Source organism: Aureobasidium subglaciale, assembly GCF_000721755.1.
Source record: "Aureobasidium subglaciale EXF-2481 unplaced genomic scaffold scaffold_18, whole genome shotgun sequence".
In the NCBI taxonomy this organism is placed as follows: domain Eukaryota; kingdom Fungi; phylum Ascomycota; class Dothideomycetes; order Dothideales; family Saccotheciaceae; genus Aureobasidium; species Aureobasidium subglaciale.
In genome coordinates this window covers 244,281-258,274 of record NW_013566977.1, presented here as the reverse complement: position 1 = coordinate 258,274, position 13,994 = coordinate 244,281, and the positions used below count along the sequence as shown (strand labels likewise).

Genomic DNA, 13,994 nt, shown 5'->3' with positions numbered 1-13,994 from the left:
CCGACGGCATTGAACACCACTTGCGGGAGTGGCGGGGCCGTGCTCACTTTCGCCGACACAATTGCCCCTCCATCGTTCGCCTGGACTGCTTCCTTTTGACTTGGCCAGAGATGCTTTTCCTATCAGATCAAAGATCACTATCTAGCACTCTACTCCTCGAACATCCAGCACTATAATTGATTCAAATTCCTGCCTTCTCGCCAACTTTTGCGGCTCAATGCTCAGTCTCAAAGATGCTACTCCATGCTCCCCGATCTGCAATTGTGGATCTGTGGTTCCCATCGGCCTTTGCAACTGCATCCTTTAGCGATGCTCATATGACTCACGAAACAGAGCCCCTTCATTGTGATATGAGGATTGAGATGAAGGAGGATAAAGCGGCATGCGATGATGCCTCTTCTCTTCTCGGTACCTCCTGGGCCTCAACGCACCAAAGGCCGGCCATTCTTTGTTCGGGGTTTGGAAAGAGGACTGCACTCCGAACACCCGGGAGATACTCGACGTCGTCTCAGATCCGTGCTCCGTTAAGGTCAAGTTTAGATTTCAGTCAGGCCGCACCACCGTAGCTGTCTACAAGACGCAGCCGCTGGATAGTGTAAGGCTTGTAGGCTGCTTATTTCGACCTCGGTAACAACATTGATTCGCTGCAATATCTGGTTATGCAGACGCATGGATTGCGCGCTATCCAACGGCAGCGAAATCACCCTGTATACCCAGCGCTTCGAGGTTTCACCAGGACTTGGACGCTTCGAGACGACCAACACAAAGAGCTGGGCGCTTGTCGAAACATGAGCTGCCAAATCTCGCCTTTTCTCGAAGACCTGAAACAAGACACTTCACATGCTTCTACTGCCGCCAATGGAGAACCGATAGCCAACACTCGACGATGCTGCCTGCCCGTTGGCGGTTGCGAGACAATAGAATCAGGTAGGTCAATCCACGCACAATAAGACCTTGTTGATTCCTGTTTCCTCCGTTTCATTGATCTTCATTCAAGATATTTTGTTGAAGCGTCGAACAATTGCACTCGCTCAATGCCACGATAGAAGCTTGTTCGTTGTTCCTAGTTGTCTTTGTTCTATCTCTTCAACACTCTTTCAGGTTTATTTTTCTTCTCCCTTCCTTCCTTTTCTTGCTTCTAGACTTTTGCACAACACGACAACACGCTGGACGTACATCGACTTTCCTATTAATCGACTTCTACACTTCACACCTCAAAAGTTCAAGCGAATACCTCGACTTCTACTCTTCAAGATCTCCAACGACAGTCACTCTACAAGATGCCTTTCAAACAGAGCTTTGAGAAACACCTCAACAAGGACCTTGAGTCTAATCGCGACCGCGACTCGGCTCTCTACCCTCCACCTCTTCCACCAGCAGATCTTGAATTTCAAGCTCCTCCACCTCCACCTCCAGCTGCCTCTCAGGTCTTCACCAGCTATCCCGAACGCAGAGGAGGCGTCTACATTCCCACCGTGGTCTTTATCCTCTTGATCCTGGTCCTCCTCTTTGAAACCAGTATGCTCTTCGTCTACACGGTTGTTGCTCTCTGGAACACTTTGCCTCTGCCTATGCCTATGCCAATGCCTGCCGTGCAAACGCAGACTCAAGCCCTACTTCCCCCTACAACAATCACGGCCATCTCCACAATTACTGAGACGTCTACTATAACCCTCTTCTCCACTCTGGTCTCAACTTCCACTCTCATCTCTACATCTACACTCTCGGCGTCCACAACAACTCTCTCGGCTTCTACATCTGTAACCACCACCACCGCGACGACAACTTCCATCCCACCAGTCACGGTCACGAAGCCCGCTCCTACAATCACTGTGCTTTCAACTATTCAGCCCTTGACTCTACCGAGTATCACCACTCAAACTATCTTGAGTACGACAAGTGCTGGAGGAGCGGAAACGACTACTAGTACCGCTGTCGTTACTGCATCTGACACTTGATCGAAGAAAGATCAACGGACTCGGCAGAAAGATGTACGAACTACGAGATTACGGCGAGAACATTGAGAAACCGAGGCATCGAAGCCTTGGATAGCTTCTTAAGATACTGAATGAATAGACACTGATCACATTTTCATAAGAAGGCTGGCCCTTCTTCACGTCATCGAACCTCCTCGCCTCTAACGAAACAAAGTAAAATGATGAACATAAAATGGTCCATTCACCCCAAACATTTCCCCTATGCATACTATGTGACGAAGCGTGAAGCTAACGATGTGATCACTGTTGTCCTAGTAGGTGAGAAAGAAAATCTCGTATTTGACAACCTATGTATAGAAAGGACTGCATCTTCCTCCCACGCAATGCATAAAGACTTCATTGGAATGTACCTTGCCCATCAATTTCTGTATCCATCATGCCTCACATGTGTTTTTGTGTTTTTGGCTTGGACCTCGTGTGTAGATACAGATTTGGGTAACATAAGGAGCGCTTTCCTCCCCCGATGGTATGTTATGAGCAATGAGAAGGAAAAGTAAAGAAGAAAGATAAGTATGATCGCTAGTGCTCAATCCCCTTATCCTCGTGCATTTTCGAGCATCATTCATCAGATTCGCGAGAAGAAAAGAAGAAAAGAAAGAAAACAAAACAAAACATCGAAAGCCAGGAACGGATGAGCGGGTGAGGCTTTCCTACCCGAGAAAACAACAAAGGGGAAGAAAAGAGAAAGAACAAGTAAAATGGGAGGGATAAGGGGAGACACCAGCATGCTCTCGAAGATGTGAAGATGCCCGTTGCCTTTCACAGAAACGCCTTGGGAAAGGTGAAGATGAGAAACAAACTCCGTGAACGCCCGCTCAAGACTATAAATCTTCAAAGGTCAGGCCCTTCTCAGCGGCCAACGCGCGCAGATAAGTCTCCATGCTGCCGTTACCAAGGTGAATCTCCTCGAGGAAGCGGGTAGTTTCGGTGAGGACGGCACTCTTGCTGAAACCGCCAGTCTTGAGGTTGGGGACGAGCTCGTTAAGATCTTCATAACCTTGCTTGATGATATTGCGGCGCTTCTGCTCGGAGCGAATGTGGTTGCTGCGCTTCTGGTCTTCGGTAAGATTCTTGCGGGCGATGCTGCTGAGCTTGCTGTTTGCGCCTGATGATGCTCTGCGGCGCTTGATGGCAGGCTTGGAGCCGTTCTCGTTGGGTTCATCGTCGTCTGAGTCAGCGATGGTGTTCTCACCATCAGGACTAGAGTTATTGACGCGGAAGGCAGGAGAGGTGATGGACGTGTCAAACTCATCCTCGTCTGGGCGCTTGATCTTGCGACGTTTCTGCTTCTTGGGCTGATCAGACTCAGCAGTGGAGACTTGCTCAGCGAGGTTGGCAAAGGCCTGCAAGTTGGCAGGGTAGTAGTTGTGTGCACCTCTGGTCAAGTCAGGGGTGTGGGGGACAGAGTTCTCGACGGAAGATATTGCGTCGTTGGAGGAGTGAACCATGGTGCGCGCGAAGTCGACTTGTTGCTGGATAGCAGCGTCTTCCAGACCTTGATAAGGGGCAGCGTAACCGGTTTGGCGGAAATTGTTGTCGGTGCCGAAGTGGAACATGGGAGTACTGGATTGATGGGAGGAAGAAGAGTGGGAGTTGGGAAGCGAGTGGGAGTTTGTTGTCGAGTTGTCAAACGAAGCACGAAAGTGACCGTTCGTCGAGGGGTACTGCGGCGCCGAGGAGCTAGTCGCCGTAGGAACGGAGAAAGGAAACGACGCATGGCGAGCTGTGTGCTGCACGACTGGCTGCTGCTGCTGTTGAGCTAAAGCTTGAGGATAGCTTTCGGAAGTAAGTGCTTGGTTGGGGTTTGCTCTGTACGAGAACAAAGTTGAGGCAGCATGGAGCACATCTGCAGATGCACTTGCCTCTGGTATACCAACCAGAGCAAGCAGATCCTTTGGGTCTTTGGGAGCTTGAAAGCCACGCTGGTTGTAGTCGGCATTCTGGTATTGATAGCCCTGCTCTTGAGCAGGATACGATGCCGGATACTGCTGGTCGTTGGTAGGATACATCCATCGAGGATCGTTGAGCTGGTCGTACTGCTGGAACCTCGTATCGGGGAGTGTGTTCAGGTTGGCCAAGAAGGCATCGGGGAGGTTGTCAGGCCCTCCATAGTGATCGGGATCGCTGAAGAAGTTCTGCAGAGTCGTGGACTCGTCTTGGTCAAGCAGCGGTGGGCCGGAAGGAGGGTTTTCTGGTTGGTAAGGGAACTCGTCTGTCCACTGGTCAGCTCTGTTTTCGTGAGAGTATGCACGTGCATGGCATGTGATGGCACAGGCTCGCGCTCGCACTCACATCCGAAGGGGGTTGTGGACCATGACGAACGATTGTCGGAAGCCATCATGGATGGAACTTGACCATGTGTTGCGGTCGCGGCCGGCTCTCGTGGTTGCACGCTGTCGCTTCTGATCTGTGGAGTAGCGTCCGTGTTGGGAAGGGCATCATCCTAGTATTGCCAGTCCAGCCACGACGGGTTCATCGAGTTGAGAGTGATTGATGGTGTGATGTAGTAGATATGTTTCGAGGTCGAGTTGCAGTGCTGAGAGAGAGATGAGATCGGGACTGATGTCGCAAGCAATGCTAGTGCGCAGAGAATGAGTGACGGCCAAGTGTGAAGCTACTGATGCTAATCCGTTGCTATCCTGAGAGCTGGAAATACTGGTCGTGTTCGAGTCCAGATCTGCTTGTCGAGAAAGGTGTAGAGAGTATGACGGGACCAGCTGCGTTTGCATGTGAATGGAGGGTCCGAGCGTTCCATCGCTGCTTCTGGCACGTGAACATGTCCTCCTGCTCCTGCCTTCTCTCACCAGAGATATCTCTGAGCATATGAACGCTCCTGCCTATTTGTTCGCACTCGCACGTCCGAGTGACGGTCAACTAGTAGTCACGGCTTGATCTGCATACGTCATAGTTCTCATCAGCTGTGGGCGTTTGAGCTGTCAAGACTGACTGATTGTTTGATCGTGGCTTGGTCTGCCTTGACCCTGCCACGACCTATTCATGCAGCATCCGACTTCTACTGGATCCTAAACATGCAACACTGTACATTAAGCTCGGCCCGTCCGTGTCTCAAACATTCTCTCTATCAATCCTCTGCTACTTGTGGTATGTTTTGATTACTGTGAGATTGGTCTGCGGAAGGTGTCATGTAATCAGCTGGTAACTGGCTGGCTGGCTGCTCGCTGTTTCATCGTCAGCAGGGCCACGACTCTGCCCTCACAGGTTGACTCCTTCTGATCGTTCTCTTTTTTGTAAGTTATTCATGTACACAATCAAGTCCTCTTTCATCCTGCACCTCGCCGCTTTCTTCGGGACTCCGCATTCGCGGTCCGCCTTTTGCCGCTTTGCAGATCTGGGGCCTCTGTTCTGCAGAAAGCACTTGGTTCTTTGTGCCACAACCAAGACTTTTGGATGGCGGAAGAATTACGGTCCTCAAAATGATCTGCAATATCAAGCAATTCTTCCGAAACGCTTCGTCTTTGCCTGTGGAGTCCCCATGGGCAAATCGAGCCCCCTCGGTGATGCTTACCCTCGCTTGTCTTGCCTTGGTCTGGACGGTTGTAGGTGCTTGGTGAGATTAATGGACCAAGTATTTTGAACATCCCCTCATTCATGTAGCATGTAGCCAAGGCCAAGTACAAATATAAGTAGGTGAGCCGCAGTATCATCTGTATCTTTCTTCTTACATTCATTCCTCCTTTGACGTTTCCTTTCGAACATCATGAGAACTACCAGTGCGTATCCAGTATCAGACTCATGATGTGATTCGCAAGCTGACTTGATGCAGCATACACGACGTTGACCCTGTCCGGACTGGCGGCAGTGGCCAATGCTGCGCCTGCCACGACTCTGGTCAGCGCCGTTGATCCATGCCATGTCACCTCTTACTCTGGCGTCGCTGCTGCCGTGTCTTCTTGCACGAACATCATCCTTGACGGGGTTGCTGTTCCTGGCAATACAACTCTCGATTTGACGAAGCTCAAAGCAAACACGACCGTGACTTTTGCCGGCAAAACAACATTTGCTTACGCAGATGCGAACTACGATATGATCAAGGTCGCTGGTACCAACGTCCTGATCACAGCCGAAAAAGACGCGATCATCGACGGCAATGGTCAAGCCTGGTGGGATGGTCTAGGTTCGAACGGAGGTGTCACCAAACCCAACCATTTCATGACAGTCAAGGCTGTTGGCAAGTCTGTCATTAAGGATCTTGTCATTCAGAACTACCCAGTTCACTGCTTCAGTATAAGCGGAAGCAATGGCCTCGTGGTTGAAAACATCCTTCTGGACAACTCAGCTGGTGATGCACCTAACAACAGGTCAAATGGCCTTGCTGCTAGCCATAACAGTGATGGGTTCGACATTTCCAGTACTGATGGCATGATCTTGAGAAATTCCAAGGTGGTCAACCAGGATGACTGCGTTGCCATCACTAGCGGTAACAATATCACCGTTTCAAACATGTACTGTGATGGAGGGCACGGCCTCTCAATCGGCAGTGTTGGCGGCAAGGTAAGTGGAAGTGGCCTCACAATGATTTTGAAACAGTATCTGACTCACTGCAGAGTAACAACAACGTCACCAACATTCTGTTTGAGAACAGCAAAGTGCTCAACAGCCAAAATGGAGCTAGAATTAAGTCCAACGCCGAGACAACTGGATACATCGCTAAGTAAGAACCCATGCATCTCTCCAAAATTACCTACCTCTAACGCGTCTCAGTATCGAATACCGCAACATTCAAGTCTCCAACATCGATATCTACGGCATCGACATTCAACAAGACTATCTCAATGGAGGTCCCACAGGTCAACCCACCAATGGTGTCATTATCAAGAACATTACCATGTCCAACATCTCCGGCACTGCTCAGACCAAAGCTAGAGACTACTACATCCTTTGTGGAGATGGCAGCTGCTCTGACTTCACGTTCAACAACATTCATATCACTGGAGGTACTAACAGTTCTTGCAACATCAAGCCTACTGGAAATTTCCAGTGTGTTTAGATATCGAAGTCAGACTTACTTAGTCAAAGGCGCTGGCGCTTAGCAAAAGCTCAATCTTCTACTTCATTTCACTTTCCACATGTACATCATTCACAACCATCAATACCGTTTGGTGACTTTGATTGAACCCATCTTAAGCTCTGGAAGACTTTGCTTGGAGCCAGCCGACACGATTTTGTAGCAGAAAAGGCAAAATTGTCATACAAAACAGCAAAACTAATACATCGGTACTAGAAAGTCCTTCCACTCATCCATGATCTGAGTCACTGATGTCGGTCATCAGCTGTGTATTGCTATACAAGACGTACATTTGGGACAGAGGCTCTTTTTTGGGTCGTAAGTCTTGAGTGGTTGAGCCGTTACACCAAACAGAGGACTGACGATAATAAATGGATTTGGGAAGCATATAGGGGTAGGTCTGTGATGAAAGAGAGGTTAGGGTTCGACTCGGAGCATCGAAGGGCAAGTTATTTTGCCCTCGGTGGAAGAGAGGCACTTTTAGTCGCTTGAATACTGATGCTTAGTGTCTGGAGGGACGATGTGGAGGACATGATTGAGTTCATAAATGACAAGTTGATACGTTGAGGGTTCCGGTAAAGATTGGAAGCGGTATATCTAAGTCAAGACGATTGAGTCAGAACCTCGTCAGATTCATAGCGGCTCAGACATCTCTATGATAAATCTGGTACAGGCGAGATTTGCCCAGTCATATGTTCTGTCTTCCTCTTGACAGCTCCGTTTCATGACCTCGTGAGACATCTGACCGTAGTATCAATGCTAACTTTCCGTTTAGTCTAGATTATTCGGTCTACTGAGGGTTTGCTTGGCTTGCTCCACAGCTTCTCCAGGCACTCAAGATCATGTCGACAATGTGATCAACACCCTTGCCATTCTTGACTTGGGCAAAGATGGTGGGACCGCCCTCTCTGTGTTATTCGTTAGTATAAACTCGTGCAACATGCCAAACAAGCATACCTGATCTTCCTTGAATCTCTGTCCATAACTCCGAGATCCGCACCGATCAAATCAGCCAAATCAGTCTTGTTTACAATGAGCAAGTCCGACTGAGTGATTCCGGGACCACCCTTGCGAGGAATCTTATCACCTCCAGATACATCAATGACATAGATGATGTAATCCGCAAGCTCACGGCTGTAGTTTGCAGCCAAATTATCACCTCCAGATTCGATAAGCAGCAATTGCGTGTTGAACTCGCGATGGAGATCCGTCAAAGCAGCCAGATTTGCCGAAATATCCTCACGAACAGCAGCGTGAGGACAGCCTCCAGTCTCGATGGCGCGGATCCTCTCAGCGGGTAAAGCCTTGTGTCTGGTCAAGAATTCGCAGTCCTCGCGGGTGAAGATATCGTTGGTCACAGCGGCGATGTTGTACTTTTCGCGAAGCGCGAGGCAGAGAGCTAACATAAGGGCAGTCTTTCCTGAGCCGACAGGACCACCGATACCAACTGTGAAAGCACGCTCAGAAAAATCGCGACCCTCTACGATGGGCATTTCGCGACCCAAGAAAGATCCAGGACCGTCCAGAATCTCATGTGTATGTCCATGATCGACAGCGTCATGAGAATGAGAGTGAGCTCCGTCGTGAGAATGAGACATGATGTGATGATTTCGAGCAGAAAAGATGGAAGTCAACAGATGTTGATACGAGTCAAAAGTTTGGAGAGCTTGTTGTCGAGGGTCTTGGAGAACGAGTGGGGCAGCGGCGGGGCGACAAGAACCCGGTCCGAGCTTCGTGTCCGCTATCGGGTATCAACGACAGGATCAAATTGTTCATCTTTCGTCTTCTGAATATATGAGTATAAGCGACGAGCAGCTGGGTCCCGATTTCAGAACCACTCACCGCCATATATACACATGACTTCTTCGAGCACTTCCCGATAGCACAAGATCAATGTTTGTGATTGGGCCGAACTATTTACAACATGTTGGTCGGACAGCCATTCTAGTAAACATACTCGAAGTTGGGGTTCTGCTTGTCCGTCAAGTTGCTGAATGCCGTATCGTTCAACGCAGCAGCTTCACCACTCTCACGCATGCGAAGTCTGGTCTTCTCCTTGCGCTTGTTCTCCCATATGAAGGCATATCTCAGCACTCCGAACAGCAATACCTCAATACAGTTGGCTGTCAACAATGAGCCGATGCCGAGAGGGTATGATGGCGCCTGCTCTTGTCTGTAGAAAAAAGGACTGGCAATGTTTCCGAGGCACGCGCCGAACCAGATCATTCCTGACACGATCATCTTCTTTGACTGGCCACCTGTGTTGCTCGTAACGAGCGAAAGAGATAGCACGAATGATGCTTGGTAAGAGCCGGTAAGGTAGCTATGGATCCAGTCAGCTCAAATGGGATCTTGTCTTGGACTATTTCAACTTACAAGCATATCAGTCGTCCAACGTATGCAGTGTCAGGCGCCAACAGGAAGCCAAGAGCACCCGCAATGGTCGGCAACATAAAGATCGCACACACAATCGTGCGGCTATTCTTAGGCAGATACCTGTTTGCTAATGCTCCAAGACCAATCCAGATCACGACGAGAGCTCCCTGCGGAATACCGAGTAATGCTGTGTGTAGGGTATTAAAGCCCAAACCCCGGATGACCAGGGTAGAGAAGTTGGATATCCCACCTAGATGTACAATCAGCAAATTGGCTCGAGGACTGGAAGATCGAGCCCACCATTTGGAATGTTTGAGACAAAGCCAAGCAAGGTGAATAGCCATGTCTTGTAGTCAAGGTAAGCCTCCTTGATCTGGTCCCAGTTGATACGCTTTTGCTCAACACCGGTCTGGTTGCGACGCATGCGTGCAATCATGATCAACCTCTCGTCATGAGAGAAGCCTTTGAAAGTGGTGGGCGAGTTGGGAAGAAGCGAGCAAAGAACGATTGCCCACGCCGAACAGAAAGCACCAACGATCAGGAACTCGTAGCGCCAGGAAGCAAGAGCACCGTTGATGCTGCCAATACCGTATCTGAAGCAACGTCAGAAGATTGAGTCATCACATGAACTCTTGAATAGTTTGCTCACCCGATCAGTCCACCACCAGCAACTCCTACACCGTTCCAGACATACCAAGCTGCTATACGAGACGGCTGCTCTTCTCGCGTGTAGTACATGGAGGTGATCAGCATGAACGCTGGATCAGCAATAGCTTCGAAAGCTCCGGACAGGATACGCAATGCTGCCAAAGCTGGAAAGTTGTTTGCAGCAGCCTGACACATAAGAAGTGCTCCCCACATGAATATATTGAAAGCGAGGTAGATTCCGGGTCGACATCTTTGCATGATGAGGTTGGAAGGAATGGCCCAGATCAGCCAGCCGAAGTAGAATATACTCGACAGCCATGAGTATTCGTCACCGCTCAAGTCGAGGTCCTTCTTGATTCCGAAGATTGCTGCATAGGACAGAGTGGTCTTGTCGACGTACTGGTCGAAAGTCAGCTGCTGCTCCTTGGGCTTCAGCTTCACGTCCAGGACTCACGTAGAAGAAGTAGCATACGCCTAGGAGTGGCAATATGTGACGATCCAACTTTCGCTTGAGTCTCTTCTCGTCGGCCTGGTCGATTGATTCGTCGTTCGGGTATCGTCGAAGAGCTTCTGCGTAGATGTCTGCTTGGTCGTTGTCGAGCTCTCCAGAGATCGCCTCCTGAGGTTTCTTGAAGTCGACATACTCAATCTCCTCCTCTTTCGTTGCGTCGTGGTGTTTGTCCATACTTGATTGCAAAGGCTTCTGAAAAAGCTTGCTTTGTATACTTCAGAGGGATCAACATGACTTTATAGCAGTCTACGTGCCCTGCCATGTGGTGATCGTCCGGCGAGAACCCCGCAGACAGTAAATACTACCAATGTCGATCTGACTGTTCCTCTCCCAAGGTGATCGCCGCAGTATCAATGTTGTGGACCGTGGGGTAGAGGGTTTGCCTTGGCGACTCGAAATGTTCCACCAATAATCACTCTCTCACCTCGAGACGAGCACCCGGTGTGACCACAATGTGAAGCTTACTGCAAACTCACCAACCTCATTCGGAGTCGACCCCATGTTTATGACTCTGCGCTTGCAGTAAGCCTCTTCGAAGGTGTCTCCCAAACTTGCACCCTCCGGTCAATAAAGCGCGTTTCTTTGCAGTGCTGCTTCTGAAAAGCGGCTCGTCACACTAATGAGAGTATCAGCACTAGGACGACCAATGGAGGGGATGAGCATGCTGCCCGGGAACTACGCATACAGCTGATTGTGATTTAACTTGCTGGGTGGTATCCGTCTAGACTCCTCACTCAACTCCCAACTTTGCAATACGATCGCAGTCGTCATAGTGATGCAAAACCTACCAAACGGTGGGCAATAATGGATCTTGTAGTGTCTGACTGTCGCGAGTCATCTTGCTGGGTCAGTAACCCTGCTCCAGTCTATGAACACTCATTGCAACCACATCTCGGAGGTCTGCATCGGTCTGGAGCTTGTTAAGGGCCAGAGTCCAGGATGGCATCAATGTTGGAAAAAATTTTGGTCCATACATGTAAGGAGAGTGAGGCTAGTATAAAATGCGCGAGAACAATCGAGAGCTCTCGCTTCTGCCTCCACGGAACCCCTAGCCGGATTGAGCTAGCGCGGACTCTTGATCAGTGACTTCTTGGTCAAAATCTCGAAGTCGGACGTCAGCAACACGAAGCACTTGTCGATCAGCGTGTGCAGGGTCGGCAGAAGGGTCACCAGGAGTAGAGAGAAACAACATTTGATGTCGGGAGAAGACGTCATGTGCCAGCCTTCGAATGTCGATAAAGGGCCCTCAGTAGACCTCAATCAGGAGTGTTAGCGGAGTGCTGGGTAAAGCCATATTTCATGGCAGACCACAATCCTCTGGGGTCTAATCGACGCTAAAAGAGTCCAAAGCCTGTTACTAGTGATATTTGGGGTATTTGCCATGGAACATCTGGCGGCCTATGGGCAGAGCGGCATCGTGACCTACAATCAACGGTGGCACAGATACCAGAAGACAAATAGTCGTGGTGTTATTTTCCTTTTCAGATCGTATGGTTGTGCTTCGCATGGGGGATGAAGCGGTCAAAGAGTGAATGAATCGCAGTCGCATTCGTGAGCGGGTCTTGATATAAGCGTACCGCTTCCGCGCGGATTAACGACATTTGTGGGGGAGAACTGATGCTGCAAAGCGATTGAACTTGGACGAATCCACGACCAAGGGGCTCGACACGACAGATACCGCGGAACGGCTAGCCACATGAACAACGCTTTCTGAATTGTGCAGCTTGAAAAGTGCAGCTCTAAATATGCAGCTGAACAACTGATGTCGAGGAACCGAGGAACGCGTTGTGCCAAGCTATGGCCGCAAACTTATGAAACTCCTCTCTTCTCTCCACCGGTGTCTCGTTCGTTTCGTTTGCACTTCACCTCAACATCTCCACGATGTTTGATCCCAACACGACGGTCGCAGTACGTTCACCGGATACGCCGTATATTTGCAAGGCAGAAAGAAAACCCCAGGGTAGGGCACATTTGAGCGACCAATGGAAGGCCGTGTCTCGTAAATTCTCCAGCCTTTCCTACGCAATACGGTCGTATCGACCGTACCCGCTTTACGGTCAACAACAGTTTTGATTGCATCTTGCACGTATAGAAGAGGCAGTGCTGCGAGGCAGTCAGGTAGGATGTAGCATATAACCCAGAGGTCTGGTCCTCTTCTTTTCCTCTACCATCTTGCCATTACACCTTTCGCTTTTGCCCTCATCCTCTGTCGTCACGTCCGATCTCCAAACTCGTCTTACTCCGATACCACGAACCACATAAAATCGCAACCGTTGATCCTCTGGAAAATTAAGATGTCAGACTCTAATGATGGAGAGATCAAATTCGTCCTATATCACTACACACCATCTATCGTAGCTGCGATCATATTCGTCGTGCTCTTCGGTCTTAGCTTCGTTGGTCATGTCTACTACATCTTCAAGCTTCGTGCTCGCTACTTCATCCCTTTCACCATCGGTGTAATCAGTAGGTGCATGTCTGTCAGTCGAGCTACCAGAATACTAATACAATCTAGTGGAATGCATAGGATATGTCGGCCGTGCTCTATCACACAGCGATAAGGAGGCTCTCGGTCCCTTCATCATGCAAAGTCTTCTTCTCCTGGTTGCTCCCGCTCTCTACGCTGCCTCAATCTACATGGTGCTCGGTCGTGTGATCCGCCTGCTCGATGCCGAGGAGTACTCTGTCATCCGCACCAAGTGGCTTACCAAGGTCTTCGTCATCGGCGATGTCATCTCCTTCCTCGTACAATCTTCTGGCGCAGGACTCCAGGCCAAGGGCGACCTAGACTCTTTCAATCTCGGAAAGAATATTGTCATTGCTGGTCTCATCATCCAGATTCTTATCTTTGGTTTCTTTGTCATCGTGGCCAGTCTCTTCCACATCCGCGTCAACAAGCTTCCTACCGGTGCCTCTGTCGACTCAAATTTGCGCTGGCGCAAGCACATGCACAATCTCTACATCTGCAGTGCCATCATCTTGATCCGTAATTTGATCCGTGTGATTGAGTATGCCCAAGGTAACGACGGCTACATCATCACCCACGAGTGGATGCTTTACATCTTCGATGGTGTTTTCATGCTTCTGGTCACAATCGCTTTCCTTGTCCTACATCCCAGTAAACTCTTGGGCAATGGACGCATCCAGTCTCGACCCTTGAGCGATCCCCAGCTCTACGCCATGGAGAGCGGTCGTTCTCAGGTTAGATCTCACCATCGGCATTCGCAGCATAAACACAGTCATACTCATCCACATTCCAGACACCCCCACAGACATCATCAACACCATTCAGCAAGACCGAAAGGTCCTAGATATCCTCACAGATCGTCGAAGCATGGATGTAGGCGAAGATCGCGCGAACTTTGAGAGAGGAGTGGTTGTACATGTTGAGGACAGATACATGTGATACTGACCAGAGCTACGTTTCATTTCTTGA

The 13,994-nt window shown here is 49.6% G+C and overlaps 6 protein-coding genes across 6 annotated transcripts; 3 read left to right on the top strand and 3 right to left on the bottom strand.

Moving 5' to 3' along the window:
* The first annotated feature begins 480 nt into the window (after positions 1–480).
* Positions 481–1,550, top strand: AUEXF2481DRAFT_352594 (uncharacterized protein). Its single transcript, XM_013486227.1, has 2 exons — positions 481–927; positions 998–1,550. Exons 1-2 carry the CDS (start codon positions 660–662, stop codon positions 1,492–1,494), a joined length of 765 nt encoding a protein of 254 aa, XP_013341681.1. The 5' UTR covers positions 481–659; the 3' UTR covers positions 1,495–1,550.
* Positions 1,551–2,818: 1,268 nt separating this feature from the next.
* Positions 2,819–4,312, bottom strand: AUEXF2481DRAFT_31554 (uncharacterized protein; the record flags this gene model as incomplete). Its single annotated transcript, XM_013486089.1, has 2 exons — positions 2,819–4,226; positions 4,290–4,312. 2 exons carry the CDS (start codon positions 4,310–4,312, stop codon positions 2,819–2,821), a joined length of 1,431 nt encoding a protein of 476 aa, XP_013341543.1.
* A 1,403-nt stretch (positions 4,313–5,715) lies between these two features.
* On the top strand, positions 5,716–7,057 carry AUEXF2481DRAFT_81722 (glycoside hydrolase family 28 protein; the record flags this gene model as incomplete). Its single annotated transcript, XM_013486196.1, has 4 exons — positions 5,716–5,728; positions 5,782–6,509; positions 6,563–6,669; positions 6,720–7,057. The coding sequence occupies 4 exons, from the start codon at positions 5,716–5,718 to the stop codon at positions 7,003–7,005; spliced, it is 1,134 nt and encodes a 377-aa protein (XP_013341650.1). The 3' UTR covers positions 7,006–7,057.
* Positions 7,058–7,398: 341 nt separating this feature from the next.
* On the bottom strand, positions 7,399–8,663 carry AUEXF2481DRAFT_90729 (uncharacterized protein). Its single transcript, XM_013486207.1, has 2 exons — positions 7,981–8,663; positions 7,399–7,931 (listed from the first exon to the last, which is right to left on the bottom strand). Exons 1-2 carry the CDS (start codon positions 8,619–8,621, stop codon positions 7,814–7,816), a joined length of 759 nt encoding a protein of 252 aa, XP_013341661.1. The 5' UTR covers positions 8,622–8,663; the 3' UTR covers positions 7,399–7,813.
* Positions 8,664–8,900: 237 nt separating this feature from the next.
* Positions 8,901–11,226, bottom strand: AUEXF2481DRAFT_99815 (uncharacterized protein). The gene is made up of 5 exons (XM_013486226.1): positions 10,502–11,226; positions 10,049–10,446; positions 9,700–9,992; positions 9,400–9,649; positions 8,901–9,346 (listed from the first exon to the last, which is right to left on the bottom strand). The coding sequence occupies exons 1-5, from the start codon at positions 10,730–10,732 to the stop codon at positions 8,968–8,970; spliced, it is 1,551 nt and encodes a 516-aa protein (XP_013341680.1). The 5' UTR covers positions 10,733–11,226; the 3' UTR covers positions 8,901–8,967.
* Positions 11,227–12,852: 1,626 nt separating this feature from the next.
* Positions 12,853–13,924, top strand: AUEXF2481DRAFT_67892 (uncharacterized protein; the record flags this gene model as incomplete). The annotated part of the gene is made up of 2 exons (XM_013486177.1): positions 12,853–13,024; positions 13,074–13,924. The coding sequence occupies 2 exons, from the start codon at positions 12,853–12,855 to the stop codon at positions 13,922–13,924; spliced, it is 1,023 nt and encodes a 340-aa protein (XP_013341631.1).
* Positions 13,925–13,994: the final 70 nt, after the last annotated feature.

What these genes read in the sequence shown, in the direction of transcription:
- AUEXF2481DRAFT_352594 (XM_013486227.1), top strand. Translation starts at nt 660, where the DNA reads ATGCAGACGCATGGATTGCGCGCTATCCAACGGCAGCGAAATCACCCT. An exon ending in TTGCGAGACAATAGAATCAG is followed by an intron (nt 928 to 997) that starts GTAGGTCAATCC and finishes TCTTCATTCAAG; the next exon opens with ATATTTTGTTGAAGCGTCGA.
- AUEXF2481DRAFT_99815 (XM_013486226.1), bottom strand. Translation starts at nt 10,732, where the DNA reads ATGGACAAACACCACGACGCAACGAAAGAGGAGGAGATTGAGTATGTC. An exon ending in GCGTATGCTACTTCTTCTAC is followed by an intron (nt 10,447 to 10,501) that starts GTGAGTCCTGGA and finishes ACTTTCGACCAG; the next exon opens with TACGTCGACAAGACCACTCT. An exon ending in GCTGGTGGTGGACTGATCGG is followed by an intron (nt 9,993 to 10,048) that starts GTGAGCAAACTA and finishes ACGTTGCTTCAG; the next exon opens with ATACGGTATTGGCAGCATCA.
- AUEXF2481DRAFT_90729 (XM_013486207.1), bottom strand. Translation starts at nt 8,621, where the DNA reads ATGTCTCATTCTCACGACGGAGCTCACTCTCATTCTCATGACGCTGTC. An exon ending in AGAGATTCAAGGAAGATCAG is followed by an intron (nt 7,932 to 7,980) that starts GTATGCTTGTTT and finishes CGAATAACACAG; the next exon opens with AGAGGGCGGTCCCACCATCT.